A 21,310-nucleotide genomic window follows, 5' to 3' on the forward strand; every position below is an offset into this window, starting at 1 on the left:
CTAGTAAAGAAACCAACTAAACGTCTTCTTTTAGCCAAGATATTACTGATTCCATTGCATATAACATTTGTGCCGTAACGTTTTTAGTTTTTTCCGGAGAAGTCAAAATGCAATTGTACAAATTTTATTGTTACACCCTGTATATGACGGTACAAAGGCGATGGGATAGTTTTATATCAGATACACAGGGCTAAAATATTTTTAAGAAGGACCTTGGCTTGAGTAGTTTTCCTATGGCGGTATCAAAATGTTTAGAATGTCATGACTATGCTTCTTTTTGTTATGTCAGCGTGAAAAGTTGACGCGCAAGTTTTAAGTCGTGATATTTCATAGAGGGGTCATTACTTTGTGTGATGTGTTTATATCATACATTATCTGATGGTTCAGTACAATATTTGATATGTTATAGAAATATACATTGTTCAAGGTCCATTGGAGCAACTCAAGCTTAAAATGGATTCAAATTTGCATAGAAAATATTGTCTCCTTGCAATATTATGTATTGCATATTCTGCTGGAAATGTTTATTCTAACCCTGTAGTATCCACTAGACAAGGCACTATAGTAGGTAAAAAGTTGTCATTTGACGCACCGGAGTTGCAACTGAAAACATCAATCGATGCCTTCCTGGGTATACCGTATGCTGAGCCACCAGTAGGGCCTTTGCGTTTCAAACCTCCAATACCGAAAACATGGAGTGGTGAATTACAAGCGACAACAGTGGGTAATAGATGCCCTCAACCTGTAGATCATTCTATACCAGTAGTTTATGATGGTCCTTTTGATGAAGATTGTCTTTTTCTCGACGTATTTGTTCCAACGCGTAAGGTAGGTCTGAATATATACCAAAATCAGACTTGATTTACATTTACATTTTCATTTACATTTGGCATTATTCTGGAAGAGGTTCATTTGGATAGTAATGTTCAAGTTGTAGCTAAAGTTCTAGAAAACATCCATGTACAAAGTACTCACATTTTATGGAGACTCGACGTTTCGAAACATATTTGTCTGGTTTCCTAGTCGTGAATGATGACATGATCCAGCAGCACTGGTGGTGTTTCTAGAAGATGCAGTGTTTCTAGAATTGTTCAGGATCAAATGGTCACAAATGTTTCTCTCCCATTCACTTACCCTTGTCAGCGCCACACAGAGAGTCTAATACTATCAAACTGCACATCAACTACATTCCGCTAGTCATTGTTTTGTCCATAGTTGTTAATTCGTTGAATTGAATTATCTTCTAACAAATAGCATTCAACCTCATTCATATTTATGACCATTTGATCCTGAACAATTTTAGAAACACTACATCTTCTAGTAAAAAAAAGGTAAAGGAGACGATCCTGTATAAACAGTGATCGGAGTGCCCATCTCTCTTTCATTGGCAATTGGGCCAGACTCCTCCATGTGATGTTGCTACAGGGGGATCGTTACACCTCCTCCACAGCGAGTCTGTTACCTTCCCAGCATTTAAGAATGCCGGTACCCATTTATACACCTGAGTGGAGAGGAGTAATCGAGATTAAGTGCCTTACTCAAGGGCACAACACGATGGCGTCACCAGGGCTCGAACCCGCAACCTTCCGATTATGAGTCGGAGCCCGTTCCGCTCGGCCACCGTACTCCCTACATCTTCTAGAAATACCACCAGTGTTGCTGGATCATGTCATCACTCATGACTAGGAAACCAAAGGTTGGTGAAAGCAATTCTCCATATCAAGGAAGCATGAACAAAATAAGCCGAGGTCACCCGAGGTCAAAGGCCATATGGTCATAATATGGGTCAAACTAATCTATGAGCAACTGGACGTATACGTAGAAAAACCCACCACTAATTGCAACAGAATTCATTTCACATGCGTCCATCTCCCAAAAGCTCCAAAATCGGGGACAATTGATGTGTTATTTAACATGCTTTTTTGAAATGAATGGTGATTAAATGGATTCTTTAGCAATTAGTGGTGGGTTAACCCCTTATTTTTCTTGATTTGACTAGGGTATGGGTAATATAATTCAAAGTATGAACATGATAATTATTTTGACAGCCGAAAAATGCTGCTGTAATGATATGGCTTCATGGTGGTGGTTATTTCATCGGGGCCGGTCTTGTAGAAGCAATACACCCATCTCCATTGGTCGCTATCGGTGACGTCATAGTAGTCACCGTAAACTACAGACTAGGGGCGTTTGGATTCCTGTCTACAGGTAAGTAGAGGTTGTTCCTTTTCTTTGTTTGCTACCTTGAAGAGGTTGTTCATTTTCCTTATCTGTCTTTCATTCTGTTTTATATTGTTTATCTGCCTGTTAGTATTTTAACATGATTTTAGAAATAAATTCTGTGAACCGGATACATTCTTGTTGTGGCAAGACAAAAGGCAACCCCCCCCCCCACACACACACACACAAAAAAATAAATAAACCCCACACACACACTTACGAATTATTCTCGAATGATGATAGCTTTGACCTCGCAATAAAACATCATTTGAACCTATCTCGATGTCAGTCAGTGTCGCCGATGCCCTATAAGCAGCGAAAGCCCGGGGTGAAAGCACAAAGGTCTTAAGTCTTCGTGCCATTCAATCTAGAGTCGCACCAGAGGTCTGGTCTACTTTAAGATCTCTTAGACTTTGCCGACCCACAAGGAGAGGATCTGCGGCTGGGTGCCTACAACGCCTACGCATGAGCACTTCTAGACCCATTCCGGTCGTACCATCGGTCATAACCAATTCACGTGAAAATGCTTTAAACCAAACAATTCCTGTCATTGTTACCCAGCGTTCTTCTATTTCCCACCCTGAACCATTGCGTAATGAACATAATTTGAGAAAATTGGAGTTTGTCCAACTCCCTTCCCCGGAAACAGACACTTTCCTTCCTCGGAAAGTGAATGAAGCTCGTGCAAGTCAAACTATTTCTTCGCAACTACAAAAGTGTGCTAAATTACCCGTTGTTTATATGACTAATGCGCAATCTCTTGGAAACAAATTTGAAGAGGCCGAAGTGGTTTTACAACTAAACAATGTTGACATCTGTGTAATAACCGAAACATGGTTCTCCAGTAATATCCCTGAAAATCAACTGAGTATCCCAAGTTATAACTTATTTTCCAAAGATCGGGACGGTAAGCGTGGTGGTGGTGTTGGCATTTATGTGAAGGATGATATACCAGCAACCATTTTGACAAGATTAAAGTCCCGACAGAGTTGGAGTGCATATGGGTAAAAGTAAGACCCGAGAGACTGCCCAGGAGTGTGTCCTCAATCGCAGTATGCGCCGTGTACATTACAACCAAATCGCCCCATCAAAACCTGCTGGCTGATCATCTGCTGTCAAGTGTGGATTTTCTAAGAACTAAATACCCTGATATAGGGATCTTGATATTAGGTGACTTTAATAGAATGAATGTTAATACTTGTAACAGTAGAGATTTTTAGGGTGATTTTCTTTTTGTTCAACTTTGGATTCAGGGACTTATTCGGGCGATATCAAATGTCCAATACCGTTACACAAAATAAAATACACACACAGATGGAAACTTGAAGATATATACGCTGTTAATACTCCGGCTTTAATATATGATGATTCGTAGAAACAATGAAGATGGATGCAATATAAATATATTTAATAAATATGATGACGATTGAATTGATGTTGACCAGTTGGAAGCTAAGATGGAAGATTTGATGTTGATCAGTTGCAGGCTAGGATGGAAGTGAAGTAAAAATAATCTAAGAAACAAGTTCATATGGGAAAAACACTTGAAAACCAACTTAAGTACCATCTCTGCAACAGCATAAATAATAACCTTAACTAAGCATTTACTTAATACAAATCTTAACAATACATAACCCATTAAAGAGATAAAACTTTCTCATGAATAATTCATAAGTACATCACCTATCATCTCAAGCCAAAAGATAAGTTAATTGGATAAGAGGCAATAAATACCATAGCACTTAACTTACTGAGATAACAATACAACACTCATATAAAAGGAATCAATTGCTAAAGTGCTCTTAAAACTTCTATGAATGGAAGACAATAAACAATAAAGACATAAACATTTAAAGTACTCATAAACTTGAGAATCAAAGGATGCAGCGTGTTCATGATCAAAAGAGGTGACTGACCTTTTCAAATTAAAGATAAACCATGATCTATTAAAAACAGTTTTAAAGACAATGATGATTACGATGGAAAATAACTTAACTTGATGATGATCATGATCGATTAATTACAGTCATACAACAGATAGAAATATAATTTGATATGAAACCAAAAACCTACATTAATTAAGAATGACACAATCAAAATAAACAAAATAATAAACATGATAAATAATGATATTACCTTAAGTTCTAACATTTCAAAACACACCCTTATTATTAAAACCAACCATTCTGGTGCCCGTTACATTCACCCCTGCTGCAAAGAAAATGACGTCCGCGGCATTTTACATGAAATTTGGAAAATGATAATTTGAAGAATGTTACAAATTTCAGCAAAAACATAATAATAAAACACATGTACATACTTAAGTGATCTAACTATCTCTTTTCAATAAAGTGCATTTATGACCTGCTAATTTGGTTTGAAATCCAAAAGGTACACTTTGCTGTAAATACCAAACAATACAAAAGAATCAATAACCACACTTCAACTTTTATGACTTTCATGACCACATCCAAATCTGACTTAGAAATCAAAAGAAACTTTTCATGATAAACCAATTAACACTTCGGAAGAAATAAAACTTCACAATGTTTTGAATGCAATGCCTCATTTTAAATTAAGCATGATATTAAAACAAGATTAATTTGGAAGAAAATAAAGGCCTACATGTAGAATACATTTTGAGATTCTACTTTTAATTTAGTCATGTGAAAATGACACAGATCAAAAATAAACAAGTGAATAACTTTGCATGAATATGTATTATTGGTATGATGGAAATAAAGCAAGTTATAAGATGACAAGATAATTATGAACTTAATGAACTTAAGATGGAGGATACATAATTAACTAATCATTAATATTCCCGACAATGAAACCAAGAACAAAATAGAACACATGATTGGTGGTTCTACAAATAATTCCTTATGTAGATGAAATGACATATCAATAAAATCAATATCATGATAATGAATGAGACATGATATCATAAAATAATAAAACATTTGGTGAGTAGCTTTTTTGAAAAAATGTGATGACATGTTGCGCAAATTAAGATCATCTTTTTCCTGTGATCTTCATGCCAAAAACATAATTAATAAAATATAGGTTCAGTTTATAAAACCTACACTACTCAAGCAAAATAGTGAACCAAATAAACAATCGTGGCAAACCATAATCTTTATGATATGATTATTGAACAAAATAATAGAACACAATGTTAAGGTTCTCATAACTTATCTCATATCAAATGACATGTTTAAAGAAAAATAAATTATGAGATAAATTTGCAAATTACTCAAGATGGTATCATGATGGAAATGAAAAATACCTTTGTTTAAATAACTGATGCCAAAGAAATATTCAGATGATTTGATGATAACTTTGGATTGACAATTGCATGCAAATTGGATCAATTTTGGTAATGATCTAAAATATGCCAAAACACAAAATACCACAACAATAGGTTTAGTTTGGAAACCTGTTCAAATCAATTAATAAAACATTAGTTTGCATAATGAAAATCAATTGGCATGTAAAATAACAGGAGAATATCAAAAACTCTGTTTTTTAAGAAAAATTGGATGTGAGCACTTATTATGCTCAACTTAACTCCTTTGGCCTACATAAAACATTCAGTGAAATAAAATAAATGAGTAAACAATGGCTTCACACTCAAAGCAATAACATGATTAATAAAATGCCTTGACATACTCAGATTTTTATGAGCAAAATAATAGAATCACAAAAGAGGACCGTAACTCTTAATTTGAAAGAGGAACTAAGTTTGAATAAGTGCACGTCTTCAAACTTACTCTTTGCAAAACTATATAAACATGATAAACACCTCTAAAATAATCATTTAAGAATTTAAGTTGTACACAAAGAATACAAACAAACTTAATCATGATCATAAAATGAAGTATTTTAAAATCATTATCTGACAAACATAATATAAAGTTACTGAGATAGGGGTGACACCTACATTCAACTCTGCTGCGAGGAAATGGCGTCCTCGACATTTATGTACGTGTATAATTATGACACTTTAAAATATGATGAAAATATTGTTTGATGTGGATTTTAGCAACATTCAGTTCAGAGTCACTACATGAATCAGATTTAGATGGTTCAGATGATGGATCTGCATGAGGTAATTCTTCAGAAATAGTATCAACTTCATGTATGGAAGCACTAGTATCATCAGATGGTGGCAAGTCAGCATGAACAGGTGATGGATCTTCAGCAGGAATGTCAACTAAGGGAACAATATCATCAGCTGGCGGCAAGCTATCAGGTACAGAGTTTTCAGACATAACATCACTAGTATCACACGGAAAGTCGTCTGAGTTATACTCAAACATATCATCATGAATATCAGCATGATCGGGTTCAGAGTCATATTCACTATGTTCACATTCAGGCTCAATTGCATGACTTTCATCAGTTGGATCAGTTTGAGTATGAGAAGCAACACAAGCAGGTTGATGCTGTACATTATGATTGAAACATGGTCTGTCCATGGCATAGCTACTTCCACGAACACATGTGCCTCCAGGGCCGGTGACGTGAATGGCTTCAGGAGTTCTTCCAGGAATGAGCACAACGTCGAATACAACCGCCTCACCGTCGCCTACACTTGATTGTACTTTCGCAGGGTTGTTCCTGGTAATACCTCGCCAATGCACAAACACATCTTCTCTGGTGTCATCGCGGGTGATAAAACCATAACCATCCTTGACGTTGAACCACTTTACATGTCCGAATATTTGATGTGCAAGATATGTTGGAGATGAACGCTGTCTAAGGTGATGGAGATGACGAAGATGATTCACTTCAGCTTCCAGGGCTTCCAGCCGCGAGATAATATCAGTTATCATGATGTATATAGTCCAAGGGTCGTGGGTGCCCTGATCCAATTTGTTGAAGAAAAGTTATCGCCAATTTTTAGCCCCACGTTGAAGACGCCAATGTTACAGTGAAGGAAGATCCCCAGACACAGAATAAATAAAATGCAGATGATGGATGGAAACTTGGTAGATATACGCTGTTGTTACTCCGGCTTTAATATATGATGATTCGTAGAAACAATGAAGATGGATGCAATATAAATATATTTAATAAATATGATGACGATTGAATTGATGTTGACCAGTTGGAAGCTAAGATGGAAGATTTGATGTTGATCAGTTGCAGGCTAGGATGGAAGTGAAGTAAAAATAATCTAAGAAACAAGTTCATATGGGAAAAACACTTGAAAACCAACATAAGTACCATCTCTGCAACAGCATAAATAATAACCTTAACTAAGCATTTACTTAATACAAATCTTAACAATACATAACCCATTAAAGAGATAAAACTTTCTCATGAATAATTCATAAGTACATCACCTATCATCTCAAGCCAAAAGATAAGTTAATTGGATAAGAGGCAATAAATACCATAGCACTTAACTTACTGAGATAACAATACAACACTCATATAAAAGGAATCAATTGCTAAAGTGCTCTTAAAACTTCTATGAATGGAAGACAATAAACAATAAAGACATAAACATTTAAAGTACTCATAAACTTGAGAATCAAAGGATGCAGCGTGTTCATGATCAAAAGAGGTGACTGACCTTTTCAAATTAAAGATAAACCATGATCTATTAAAAACAGTTTTAAAGACAATGATGATTACGATGGAAAATAACTTAACTTGATGATGATCATGATCGATTAATTACAGTCATACAACAGATAGAAATATAATTTGATATGAAACCAAAACCTACATTAATTAAGAATGACACAATCAAAATAAACAAAATAATAAACATGATAAATAATGATATTACCTTAAGTTCTAACATTTCAAAACACACCCTTATTATTAAAACCAACCATTCTGGTGCCCGTTACATACTATATTAAGAGGCAATGACTTTAAGCAACTTGTTGATTTCCCAACACGTGGAGATGCAACGCTTGATCTGATGCTGACTAGTAGCAAGTTAAATGAATACTATGCAAAGCCTAGGCCTATTTCGCCGATTGGCCTTAGTGACCACGTGAGTATTCTGTGGAATCCTAAGATCTTACCAAAAGCTACTATGAAATCTTGCTCAGTAAAGATCACTCGTCCTCTACACGGGTCTGGAATTCGTGCATTTGGGTCATGGATTCAAGGTCAATACTGGGATGAGGTTTTAGAATGTAATTCCACACAAGATAAGACTGATGCTTTTTATTCAATTCTTGAACTTGGTATTAATAAATACTTTCCTGAAAAAAAGAGGAAAATCCTGGCCAATGATAAACCCTGGATAACAGATCATGTAAAATAGTTAATTGTTGAGCGTCAAAAGGCATTTCAATCAGGTAATGTTAGTGAATGGCGTAAGCTTAGAAATCTAGTTAAAAGAGAGGTTGAAAAAGCCAAAATCTCATATCATGCCAACAGAGTTAGACACTTACAGAAAGCAGAACCACGTAAATGGTATCAAGAACTGAAAAAAATTACCAACTCTACGAAAAAGGATCTCAAATTAAACATCACATCCCCGGTATTGATGACAAGGATGGCGTAGGCAAGGCTAATTCCATCAATGATATGTTTGCCAATGTGTCTGCTCATGTCCCTCCTCTTGATTTCAACGAGCTGCCTGCCTATCTGCCTTCCAAAGAGCCTCCTCCTCATCTTTACCCATGGGTAGTGTACAATGAACTCAAGAAAATAAATCCCAACAAATCTAGTGGTCCGGATGGAGTCCCGGCAAAATTAATCAAAGAATTTGCTTACGAGATCAGTGTCCCTTTTACGGACATCCTTAATTGCTCATTCAAAGAAGGCACAGTTCCAAGCCAATGGAAAAAAGCCATCGTCGTTACTGTTCCTAAACAGAGTCCTGCTAGTCTTCATAAACTGCGTCCGGTCTCGTTGACATCTATCTTTGCTAAGATTGCTGAAGGCTTCATTTCAGGCTGGGTACTTGATGATATCAGTGATATTATTGACAAAAAACAATTTGGTAATGTTCCTGGTGTGTCTACTAGTCATTACATTCTTAATTTACTCCACTATCTTCATGTAGGTGCTGAAAAGAGTCACAATGTTGGGACGGTAGTATTGACTGATTTTTCAAAGGCATTTGACCTTGTGAACCACACTGTGCTCATAAATAAGATCATTCAAATGGGTGTGCGCAGAAATATTATTCCCTGGATTTGTGACTTTCTTCATCACCGCCAGCAGTGTGTGAGGTATAACAGTGATCTTTCCAATTATGTCTTCCTAAATGGTGGTGTGCCTCAAGGCACAAAATTTGGTCCCATTGGCTTCCAAATCATCATCAATAATGCTGCCATTGGTTCCCATTCTCAATACTGGAAGTATGTGGATGACCTCACTTTTGCTGAAAACAGGAAGATTGGGGAGAGGGGGGATTACAGGGTGACTTGAATGATTTTTCAGAATGGGCTAGAATCAATCAACTCAAGTTAAATCCATCCAAGTGCCAGGCACTGGAAATATGTTTCAATAAGTCTGCCCCACTGCATGCTGACTTAATGATTGGTTCTAAGAAGCTGTCCTATGTCAACAAAGCTAAAGTTCTTGGTGTCTACCTACAAAATGATCTTAAGTGGGAGTCACAAATTGAAAACATGACTAAGAAAGCCAACCAAAGGCTTTTTATGTTGAGATCTCTTAGAAAATTTGGCTTTGACCGTGAAGAGCTTTTGACAGTCTTCAAAAGTTATGTTAGACCAGTTGTTGAATATGGGGATGCAGTGTGGCATTCTGGTTTATCTATAAAGCAAACAAATGAGCTGGAAAGAATACAAAAGAGAGCTTGTAAAACCATAGTGGGCTTCAATAATTACAAATCATATTGTGATGCATTAAATACATGTGGGCTTAATTCTTTGCAAGAAAGAAGGAGGATCACTGCCTTAAATTTGCCAAAAGCCTTGGTGACAATGAAAGAACAAATCATTTATTGCCGCCCACCAGATTTGCCATCCATGGTAGAAACTTGAGAAATAGCAAAAATATTTCTCAATTGGCTTCAAAAACAAACCGTTTTCAGCAAAGCCCTGTGCCTTATTTTGTGAATCTTTTGAATGCTAACTAAAAGGTGCTTTTTTCTGGCCGCTTTCACTTAAATTGCTCCTGTTTCCTTGGCTTTTGAGTAATAATTTTGGTTTTATTTAAAAATTTTCCTTTTAAGTTTGTTTTCAGGATATATATTTTTTTCCCTTGTATTTAATGTGTATTTCTAAGTGTTTAGCAGTTTTTAAAGTGCAATATATATTCATGTTCCAGAGAGGCTGATGGGAAGTGAGTGTAATGTTTCTGTGCATGTGAGTATGTTGGGGTGTGTGTATTTTAGGAGTGCCCATGTATTGTTGCTTCAATGATTGTGAGAGTAATTTTGTATGTTGCTCTTTGCCTGTAAGTAGTAAGTGCTTGAGTTATATAAATGAGTGAGTGAGGATTTCTAGTTTGGGTTTTTTGCGGCATGAATAATTTTAAATAAGTTTGGTGTGTTGTGGCAATATCAGTGCTTGATTCTTGTGCAATATTTTTTTTAAATATTTACTTTATTTTTTCTATTCCTGTTGTATTTTGATTTTAAAAGCATGTATTGATTTTGTACCTTTTATACCATGTAAAAAAATACGTAATTTGGCCTTAGGGCCACGAGGTTATTTTTTAATAAAATTGAATTGAATTGAAAGGCGTGCCGAATCAACAATCGACCTCCCAGTCCACACTTAATGTCCTCGGGTTTAAAATAATGTTTACTCAACAGAGGAACTAGTGCAATTTCACGGCTTAACCGGGACGTTGGTAATATTGAACCTTGTAGCTTTTGTTCTCGATCGATCAAGATCCAAGTTGTGAGCTGAAAATAACGAAACAATGAAAATGAACGCTACCAAATTATCATATACTAGAGCATACGCTTTGCATGTGTGAGGCCCCGGGTTCAATCCCCGGCAGCTCCACAATGTTTTACTTGTCATTGTTGTGTAGAAAAAGCAGTTATATACACGTCCTCTTATTTGGAATAAAGACTTTTGAATTAATTTTTTTTTCTGGTAGGGTCTGTGTTTCGATATCTCGTCATTATTGTTCCATTTCCCTCTTCCTTCTTCTTCCCTATTCGCCATTCATTATACATCTCTGATTATCATGTTCATATTGGAGACTAACAAACCAACCAAATTGGCATACTTTTTTTTCATAATTCTCTAATCCAAATATAAATCTTTTATTGACATATGAAGAGCTTTGTTTCAAAACCCCTTACATCCACTTGAGCAATTTTGAGAACACATCATAAAATCATCCGAAAAATCACTGATATAAGAGGGTTTTCAACAAAAGCAGGATGCTCATCCTACCTATAAGCATTACGCCAAAAACTGCTTTTGTTGCAAACCCCATATATCAGTACTTTTTTTGATGATTTTTTGATGTTTTCTCAAAATTGCTCAAGTGGATGTAAGGGTTTTGAAACAAAGCTCTTCATATACCGTAGGCTACCGGGGGGGGGGGGGTATCAAGCAAAACTAAGGTACAGCACTTTCATTAACAATATCATGGCGTACATTAAATTTACTGATTAAACTGAATGATTTACGGGCCTAATAATTACGATCACATACAAAGCAATATTATATAAAGCATTAGTAAGATTTAAAGTAATAGAATGTGATTTTTTTTTATCTAATGAGATTGTAAATATTAGTAGACATCACAATTTAAATTACCATGATTGCTAAACTATTTTTAAGGGTGCACGCATTTGGCGGGAAATTGTTTGACTTTATTTTCACTATATTACTATAATAAAGATGCAAACGTACATTTTTGCAAAGGAAATTATTAAAGGAATTCAACTGTATCTCCGAAATTTTGAGAAACTCATTTTTGATTTTTAAAAAGTCCAAAAACCTAGATTTTCCGGCCAAAATGTTCGGACTACAATAACTAGCTCCACTTATATTTCCAAATCCCATATTGCGGTTAGAGTCCACAATGTAGTTATTTTTTTTTCAAACTTGTGTATATTTTTCAACAATATAGTCCCAAAATAGGTCAAAATATGCATTTACTCTTTTACTAAGTTTTATGAAATTTTGGGCTTTAAAACAAATTTCTGGAGATATTTTAAAAACAATTGAGAAAGTAGTAACAAGAATTTTGTCTCTAGATTAAAAAATATGTATTTTTATTATTTTGAATCCTATAACATGCCTAAGAATGGTCAAAACTTTTAGTTGAAAAAATTCCTTAATTAAAAAAAAGCGGTATTTTCCCCAATTTTGAAGATACAGTTGAATTCCTTGTATCATTCCCTTTCCAAAAATGTATAACTTTAAATACTTATCTTTGTTACTTTAAAAGATATAGTAAAAAATAAAGTCACACAATTTCCCGCCAAACGCTAGCCTGCATGTCAACACCACGTATACTTTTAGTAATCAGTAATTGCGCAACGTCGGGGCTGTAGCTCAGTGGTAGAGCGCACGCTTTGCATGTGTGAGGCCCCGGGTTCAATCCCCGGCAGCTCCATAAATTTTTGGTTGTCATTGTTGTATAGAAAAAGCAATTAAATACACGTCCTCTTATTTGGAAAAAAGACTTTTGAATTAATTTTCCTGTTTTTCTGGTAGGGTCTGTGTTTCGATATCTCGTCATTATTGTTCCATTTCCCTCTTCCTTCTTCTTCCCTATTCGCCATTCATTGCACATCTCTGCTTATCATGTTCATATTGGAGACCGACAAAGAAACCAAATTGGCATACTTTTTCATAATGCCCAAACATAAATTTGGAGACAAATACAGCACTAATTTTTTTTAATTTAAAAATTTATTATCTCGTTTTGAAACATATAGCTAAATCCTAATCCTTTAGTTAGTTCTAACTGGCAACACAGGTCAAATTTAAATCATTTGAACATTTAAACATTTAAGGGTCTAATGTACGATTATTCTTTAAACAATTGAGAAAGTAGTAACAAGAATGTTGTCACTGGATTAAAAATGTGTATTTTTTATTATTTTGAATCCTATAACATGCCTAAGAATGGACAAAAACTTTTAGCTGTGAAATTCCTTTATTAACCCTTTTTTCAAGCGGTATTTATCCCAATTTTGAAGATACCGTTGAATTCCTTGTATCATTCCCTTTCCAAAAATGTATAACTTTAAATACTTATCTTTATATAGTAAAATATAAACTCACAAATTTTCCCAAACGCAATCCTGCATATTTCAATACGTGTGTATAGTACTTAGGCTGTCTCAAATAGTTGATCGTGGATCACCATAAATAGCCTCAGTGCTCATTACATTATGTGACAGACTGTGCTCCCGAGACTGTGAATGTCCAACTCCCATTATTTTGTGACTATAACCTGCGATCGAATTAAAAAGACTAGTTTGCGTTTCCCATAAATGCGCGGTATGATTGGCTGTTGACCTGCACAATGCGGCATTTTGGTCTGGTTAACAGGACGTCATACACAAAAAGTAGTCCTTTAGATTATACCTTTTGCTTATGATCTTAATCTCCTTTAGAGGACAGTGAAGCCCCTGGTAACGTAGGGATGTTGGATCAAATAGAAGCAATGAAATGGGTACGGGACAATATTGCCGGTAAGTTTTCGTGATTCGGGTATTATAAATAAATGTACTACTGTACAAGGGACGGTCAATAATTTCCCGCAACTATGTATCTACACTCAGACGTGACTCAAGTATCATTTATTTACAATAATAACAATTAAGATTCCTTTATCTTTCAAAACACACAACAATTACTATCAGAGTAATTTTAATTACGTAATCTTATTTGCATGAAGTCATTGCTACATGTACACTGTAACTTGTCAACATAGGCGGGTAATTTGAATTGCAGTTAAGACACATGTAATAAAAAAAAATAAGCAGAAGTAAGTACTAACGCAGCTATTTCGACATCCTAACATTACAACGTCCTATTGTTTCCAGATTTCGGTGGTAGTCCGGACCGAGTAACAATTTTCGGAATGAGTGCTGGCGGTTCTAGTATAAGTTTGCAGACGCTTTCTCCGTTAAGCCGTGGACTTTTTTCAGGAGCAATAATGCAGGTACCGTGTAGATTATGGACTCCTTTTGCCCCCAATTAATATCCGAAGACAATGGGACAAAAAGGGTAGGGGAAAATCCAATTTCCAAGGAAGTAAGCTAATTTCAGCTGCTGGCGTAAACGTGACAAAGTTGTTCGTATTGTCCATAAGAATAAATGTCCATAAAAATAATTTTATTTCTTATTCTAGCTGATACTCCAAATCGTATTCTTAAAATTACCCAGATTGTAATTTATTGCTGATTACAGCACAGAATGTAGCAGTCATCAGTTCAGGGTTTGAAATATGACCATAAAGCAGAATTAATGAAAATCTCCAATGGACGCGTTGGAAGTAAAAATAATGTGCACTCCAAAATAGTGCAGCAATTAGTAGTAGTATACTAGTATTCATCAACATTGTTCGTGTCTCTTTTTTGGGGTTGGTTGGTTTTTGCGGGTGTCTTGACAGAGTGGTACGGCGGTAGCTCCGTGGGCGTATCTCAGAACTCCAGGCTCGTATAGGAAGAAAGCCTTTCACATTGGATTTCTTCTGGGATGTCAACAAGCATCAAGTGAAGAACTTATTCAATGTCTACAAGATATACCGGCTATTGACATTGTAAAAGCAACGCCACAGGTGAGTAAGGGGTGTGACTTAATCAAACATGTCTTCAAACATCAAAAGTAAAAACTCTTCTAGCTTCTTCAAACCCGGTAAGCTCGGGGCTTGCTGGTCCCAGGTATCAGAGTACAACACAGAAGCCTGTGCTAGGCTCAACTCGCTGATTAAGTTACAGATAAATTTTGACAAAATGAATTAAGCCGCGGTAGAAGTGCTGTACTATAAGTATGAAATATTCTTGAAATGTTACTGAATTTAGTATGAGCGATATAAAAAGAAATATTAAATGTAATCATTTGGTGAAAGATGTATTGTTCCATTCCAACTGTTGTTTTATCTTTTCTGTTTCGGGAGCTCTATTGTTCCGAAACGAAAACGCAAGGGATTATGTGAGTTGATCTGTTCCTTGAATTCATTGTTAAGTTTGAAGTACCAATCAGCTTATTTCAATAGAGGTAGATGCCTGTTGTTAATAAAGGCTGGATAAGACAAGATTATGGAACACCCACAGTGTGTGGAAGACCGGTGTTTTTAGTGGTCTAGCGCCCATTTCGCTGGTCAATGAATGACAAATAATATACATTTAAAATAGATTTGAGTCTGGCAATTTTGTCTGAAGCAATTATCAGATTACCAATTCCAATGAAAGAAATCCAATTAGTTTCACTTCAACGCACTTCTTTGGTGTTGCATATTACCAAGTTTTAAGGTGTATTTGGGACGAAAAATAATTCCCCGTTTCATCTCTACATAATCATAATGACCGATTTTTGCGCGATTGCACGAACAAGTATACGTAATTCGTGGCAACACTGATTAGTAAAATGTATATTTCTACGCTGGGCTATTTTCACGAGCCACTCCCGCCTAGGCGGAAGTACCTATACACCCAACGCAAGTCAATTGAAGCCGTACAATTTATCGCGAATTTACGACCGTAAAATTTAGACACTTCTTTTGTCTACTTTTGTCTAGATAAGCACCAACCCTCTCAACTCACATTTGCATGTCAAACATTAACATAACTCCCGAAACCGAAAACAGAAATTATCTTCGTTCAACTTTTGCAACAAAAGACTAGAATAAAAGGATTGTTCACACGTACCATGCTAACACTTCAAAATAACAATGAGATCCGAAACCGAAAACTGAAACCGAAACAGAAAAGATAAAACGACGGCAAGCCATCTTTCTCCTCGTGATTATATTTCGACCATCACTCTCATAGACAGTTTATATCCAACCAAGGTATAAGTCTTGCAATACTTTGATCCAACTTAGGCAACAACCCAAAAGGTCAATGAAGTCCTATAAACAAAATTCATTTCGTCAGAAGGCTAACCCTCTCCCCTCCCTCTAACGTAAGTGTCAAATATCGAAAATTCATAGGATACCGGGCCGTCGCTATGGTGGATGAGGTTTTGGAGGGGATGCGACAATGCTAGGATATTGATCACGTTCATGGAAGAAACAGTATTTAATTTTATTTTAAAATATTTTTCTTCATACTTACTTGGCACGAAAAAAGGACTTGATGGATTTTCAAATAAAAACGAATCAAAGTCCGGTACAGCTGCTTTAAAAAATGAACTTACAAGTTGCAGGTTGCGAGTATTTCACTAATATTAATTTAAAATCATTTTGAAGCAACCACTGTAAATTGTTAACATCGCACTTCAGAAAATACAAACAAAAATTAAATTATATATTAAATCCTTAAAAGAAGATCAACTTTGACCGATGTTTTAATTACTTTTTTTACAAACGTAATCGGACTTTTTGACCACCTCCCTCACTAACGAAAGGACTTTCGTTTATAGGACATCATCGAACTTTTGGGTTGTTCCCTTATATCCCAGGATATCAACAACATATCGGTTATTTTAGGTTAAATATAATATCTTTCTCCTGATCTTTCTCATTATTAGAATAACAATCGCTTGGAAAACGACAATGACATGTTGTTTTTCGGTCCAACTATTGACAGTCATTTTTTACTTGATCACCCGGCTGAGCTTCTTGCCAAAGGCTTGGTCCATGATAACATCAATGCCATAGTCGGCGAGACAGCAGATGATGGTATGTTTTTCATTTTGATCAACTTCTTCTCCCAGCAAAGGCCACACATCAATGCCGAAACTTTCTACAGTTATCTCAAAGACATAGCAATGTCAGATTCCCTCATTGAATCTGTGATCAAGACATTTTACCTAGAAAATCATGGCTTTGATTACTCGGACAGAAACTATTTGGACGATTTGAACAAAATACTAACGGATGTCCACTTTGTATGTTCCGGTAACATGGTAACAGAAGCACTAGCAAAGGCTGGTCGTCAAGTTTACAGATATCGCCTTAATCACGTCTCGTCCATGACGTTTTTTAACACAACATGGGAAGGTGCTATACATGGCACGGATCTACTCTTTATTTTTGGGACTCATTTCAATAAAGGAAACGATATCAGATTGACAGAGGAGGAAGTTGATATGACGGTCAAAGTTATTCGGTATTGGTCAAACTTCGCCAAATCTGGGTTAGTTGAATTCTTTTCCTGATATAAAGTCATTAAACTTATAAACTTTTTTCCAATGTACTGAGATTACTTTGGGCTTAAGTCCCTACTTTTTACCAAATTAGACAGGTTTAGCTAGGTTTGTATGACAGAGCCAGGAATCTATACCAAAAACGGGCATGTGAGGGGGCATTGTTGAAAATGTCTTGGTGTAGATTATTCATCCAGAAGTTCAAAACATTATTTTGTACCGGGGTGTCTTCTTCGCGCAAACTTTCGGATCCTGACTTTCTTTATACCTACTTTTTGCTGTTTAATTAAAGCCCATCATACCAATTTTTTTTCACAAAAAAGCACCCAAATTTGCCCAAATTTAGCCATGGTTGCGTCCGAAACCATTTCGTCAGGCATCTGATTGATGACGGTGTGACGTCAGACGGCGGGTAGAGCAGTGGAGGTGAAAGCATTAAAATTTAGGGAGACGAGTTGGTCTGATTTGACTGAAATACTGTGTTTTCGGGCTAAAAAGGAAGATGCACATGGGAATTATTGCGTTTGTTTTGTTTTATTGGGATTAGGTGCATCCATTTTGCCGCCTATTGGGTGGAGGCATATTTCTGTAAAATTGACAGGGCTGAAGCCAACAAAGAACCCAATCGGGATTAGCACCCTGTAACATTCTCAACATCATTGTAACTTATTGAAATATTGATATGCCTGTGTTGATTCTTGTCTTTTAGCAACCCAACTTTGGCAATGGCATCTGTCGAAGACGAACTAACATCTCGTGAAAGACATTCCGAGTGGCCACAGTTTACCATTGACGAACCGGCTTTTAAGGACTTGTCTCTAAGCATGCACAATGGGAACGCTCTAAAGGCAAAGGAGTGTGCACTTTGGAACGATGTCATTCCCAGACTCAATATTTTGATAGGTGAGCTTTACAGAATCAGTGACGGCGGAAGCATTCCACTTTTACTGGGATATTTTTACTGGGAAATTTTAAGACTATTTTCATTAGCGTATACAGTCTTTCGGTTGCTATCAGTGTAGCGTCATGTCGATTAGAGAAAATTAATCCTATTATGTAATAGGACCCGGGAATAGGACGCGAATCGTGGTCCTAAACTGAGCTCAAAAAGAAACTCATAATTTTTCACAAGGTCATATCTTAAAATCCTGTCCATCAAAATTAACCAAAATTACATGCAGCATTACTTCAATACTCTACTCTAAACACATGTCAGTAACCAAGCAGTTGTCCAACTGACACAACAGCAAAATGCACTGACATGGAACAGTTTCCTGGACCACATTCACAGCCCAATAATAGGCACCCAGCACAAGAAATCTGTGAGTAAGTGGAATCGTGTGGAACAAGACCTGTTTCTTGAAGAAAGTGCATGAAAAGCAGAAAGCAGCCCGTTCCACAATATTCCACTTACTCTTTGGAAATTATCACCTGTGTAAGGATCTTGATGCAATCTCACTGAATTTTTGTGCTGGCTGCCAATTATTGGGCTGTGAATTTGGTCCAAGAAGCTGTTCCATATCAATGCATGTTGCTGACTCTCGCCTTTCAGATGGGGCTTGGGGCTTAGTAGCAACTGTAAGACTGCACAGGCCTGCAAATGCATGTTGCTGACTCTCGCCTTTCAGATGGGGATTGGGGCTTAGTAGCAACTGTAAGACTGCACAGGCCTGCAAATATTTTAATATTACCGGTCAACATTGTCCAGCCCGGTAAAGCCGTCGAAGGAGGTACTCTCCTCTCCCACGGTCCTCCACCCTACCCCGCATGATTACTCTTTAGCATGGCCATGGGAAATTGTTTTTGCACGCTTCGCACGCACTGGCACATCAAACAGCGTGCAAAAAAGTCCCAGTAAAATAGGAACAAAACATGCTCGTCCCCGACGCTTTAATTTTTTCTCTTAGGATTGAATGTTAGGGGGACGTCCACCCATGGAAAAAAATTAGGGGTTTGTTTCTGCCGCATATGGGGGCATTTGGCTTGGATGGCCAAAAAGTGTCTAAAAAGAACAAATATAGGGGGACACGTCTCCATGTCCCCGGATTCATGCCCATGCTCATGTGAAATTAACTGTCATATAATCTTTGAAATACACATTTTATTCACGTTGAATTGATGGTTTTCGGCACTAAGCCTATACTTAAAAGTGAAATATCACTCCTACTAATTTACATAATTTTTCTTTCATTTCCAGATGACCTCAAAAGATGCAAAAGTGAGCGTCATTGGTCTAGAGAGACAACGTGCGGAGCAGATGAGACATCCTGTGATGGAAATGAGATGGACGAGACAACAGAAAAACAACACCCGTGACGGAAACACAAATACTTAACAAATTATTGGTCCTCTCATTGAGCGCATGAGTCTATACGGTTATTTTTAAAGCAAATCGGACTGAATTGATCAAAATAACTATAATTAATATGTTCATTCAATATTCAAAATTCTATCAAAAATTACTCTTTTGGCTGCTAGATATTGTTATACCGAAATAATGACTAGCACGGTAATCGTGTGTATGGCATTACCAATAAATTGACTTTAACCGTGCAAACTATAATATTCCGGTGCTTTGAAATCTTATCAGTCCCTCGTTTCAAATTATAACTTTTGGTTTCTCTTTTGTTCAGAAACCAAACATTAAGGGATTAAAATAAAAAGTGGAGCAGAACTATAACTAGTCTGCAATCATAACACTATTGTGCTGGGAGGACACAGTAGGCCTAGGGTATATAACCATAAGTATATAATAGCCTATTGTGCTACTAGCATAATCAAGGAGCTTATATAGGAAGGAGAGGAAATAGATTATGTAATGCCTATTGTTCCTTTGTGCCAATTGGAGTTCCCGACACGCTATTCATCGAGAGGTACCTTTTGTTCGAGACAAAGGGCTTCCGCCATTAAATCGGTAACTGACCTGACAGCGTATTAACGCTATACAGGGTGTCCCAGAAAAAATTACCGGGTGAATGAATTTGGACGTAAGTCGAGAAATAGACATCAGAATCCAAAAATCTAACCATCAGCGTGTAGCCCATCTTATTCTGCATCTTATACGCTAATTTTACTGGCATCGGTTGACTGATCGCGAAGAAATCAGCGATTACATAACGCATGCCTCAATTCACTTCATTCCAAGTTTGAAAGAAAGATCATTCAACACACTGCGCACTAGTGGTTAACACTGTCATTTAGGCTTCAGATTTTGTTCGATGAAATCCTTTTCGTTCTTTTTAAACAATCTGTTTCTTTCAAAACATCTAATTAGGTTTTGTTCAAATTTGAAAACCTGCACGATATTGAAAATGAAAGCTTGCATGTAAGATGATGCTCGGTTCTTGTAAATATCTTCTTTTTTCGTTAATGTTGATATAAATGTTGCATAAAGAATTATTGTAAAAATTTCTCACATACATTAATGTTTTGGAATATTTCCAAGAAATTGTAATGCAAAACATTAATGTTGCATGGTATCAAAAATCACACGTAAAACTGTAAGCAGTTGATCCTTGTGATTCTTGGCTCAAATGTTCTTTGGAAAGTTAAAATATAACATATTTGCACAACCTAAAGAATTGAAGTTGGAAAGCTTCCAATTGCATAAATCAAAGTTTTCTCGGACAAAACTGTTATTTATATTCAGTGAAAGCATGGAAAACACAACACCGTCGGATTATAAAATAGATAATGTGGACTAAATTTAATGAAATACACAAACTTTAGGAAGCGGTGAGCGAGTATGAAAAAGCGCCTGTTGATCAAACTTGGAATGAACTGCTTTGATGCGCGCATTATGTAATCGTTAATTTCTTCGCAACCATTCAACCGAATCAAATAAAATTGTC

General features: G+C 36.4%; 1 protein-coding gene and 1 non-coding gene across 2 annotated transcripts; both read left to right on the plus strand.

Moving 5' to 3' along the window:
* The first annotated feature begins 453 nt into the window (after positions 1 to 453).
* On the plus strand, positions 454 to 19,775 carry LOC140163728 (acetylcholinesterase-like). The gene is made up of 8 exons (XM_072187047.1): positions 454 to 828; positions 2,049 to 2,208; positions 13,760 to 13,837; positions 14,192 to 14,310; positions 14,761 to 14,928; positions 16,842 to 17,449; positions 18,169 to 18,362; positions 19,657 to 19,775. The coding sequence occupies exons 1-8, from the start codon at positions 454 to 456 to the stop codon at positions 19,773 to 19,775; spliced, it is 1,821 nt and encodes a 606-aa protein (XP_072043148.1).
* Positions 12,679 to 12,750, plus strand: Trnaa-ugc (transfer RNA alanine (anticodon UGC)). Its single transcript has one exon. It is a non-coding gene; the product is annotated as a tRNA-Ala (tRNA).
* Positions 19,776 to 21,310: the final 1,535 nt, after the last annotated feature.

Source organism: Amphiura filiformis, chromosome 1 (genome assembly GCF_039555335.1).
Source record: "Amphiura filiformis chromosome 1, Afil_fr2py, whole genome shotgun sequence".
Taxonomy (NCBI): domain Eukaryota; kingdom Metazoa; phylum Echinodermata; class Ophiuroidea; order Amphilepidida; family Amphiuridae; genus Amphiura; species Amphiura filiformis.

Bases quoted from the DNA above. Each gene is read 5' to 3' on its own strand.
- LOC140163728 (XM_072187047.1), top strand. From the start codon at position 454: ATGGATTCAAATTTGCATAGAAAATATTGTCTCCTTGCAATATTATGT. The intron at 13,838-14,191 runs GTAAGTTTTCGT...TATTGTTTCCAG, and splicing joins GGTACGGGACAATATTGCCG to ATTTCGGTGGTAGTCCGGAC. The intron at 17,450-18,168 runs GTTAGTTGAATT...CTTGTCTTTTAG, and splicing joins TCAAACTTCGCCAAATCTGG to CAACCCAACTTTGGCAATGG.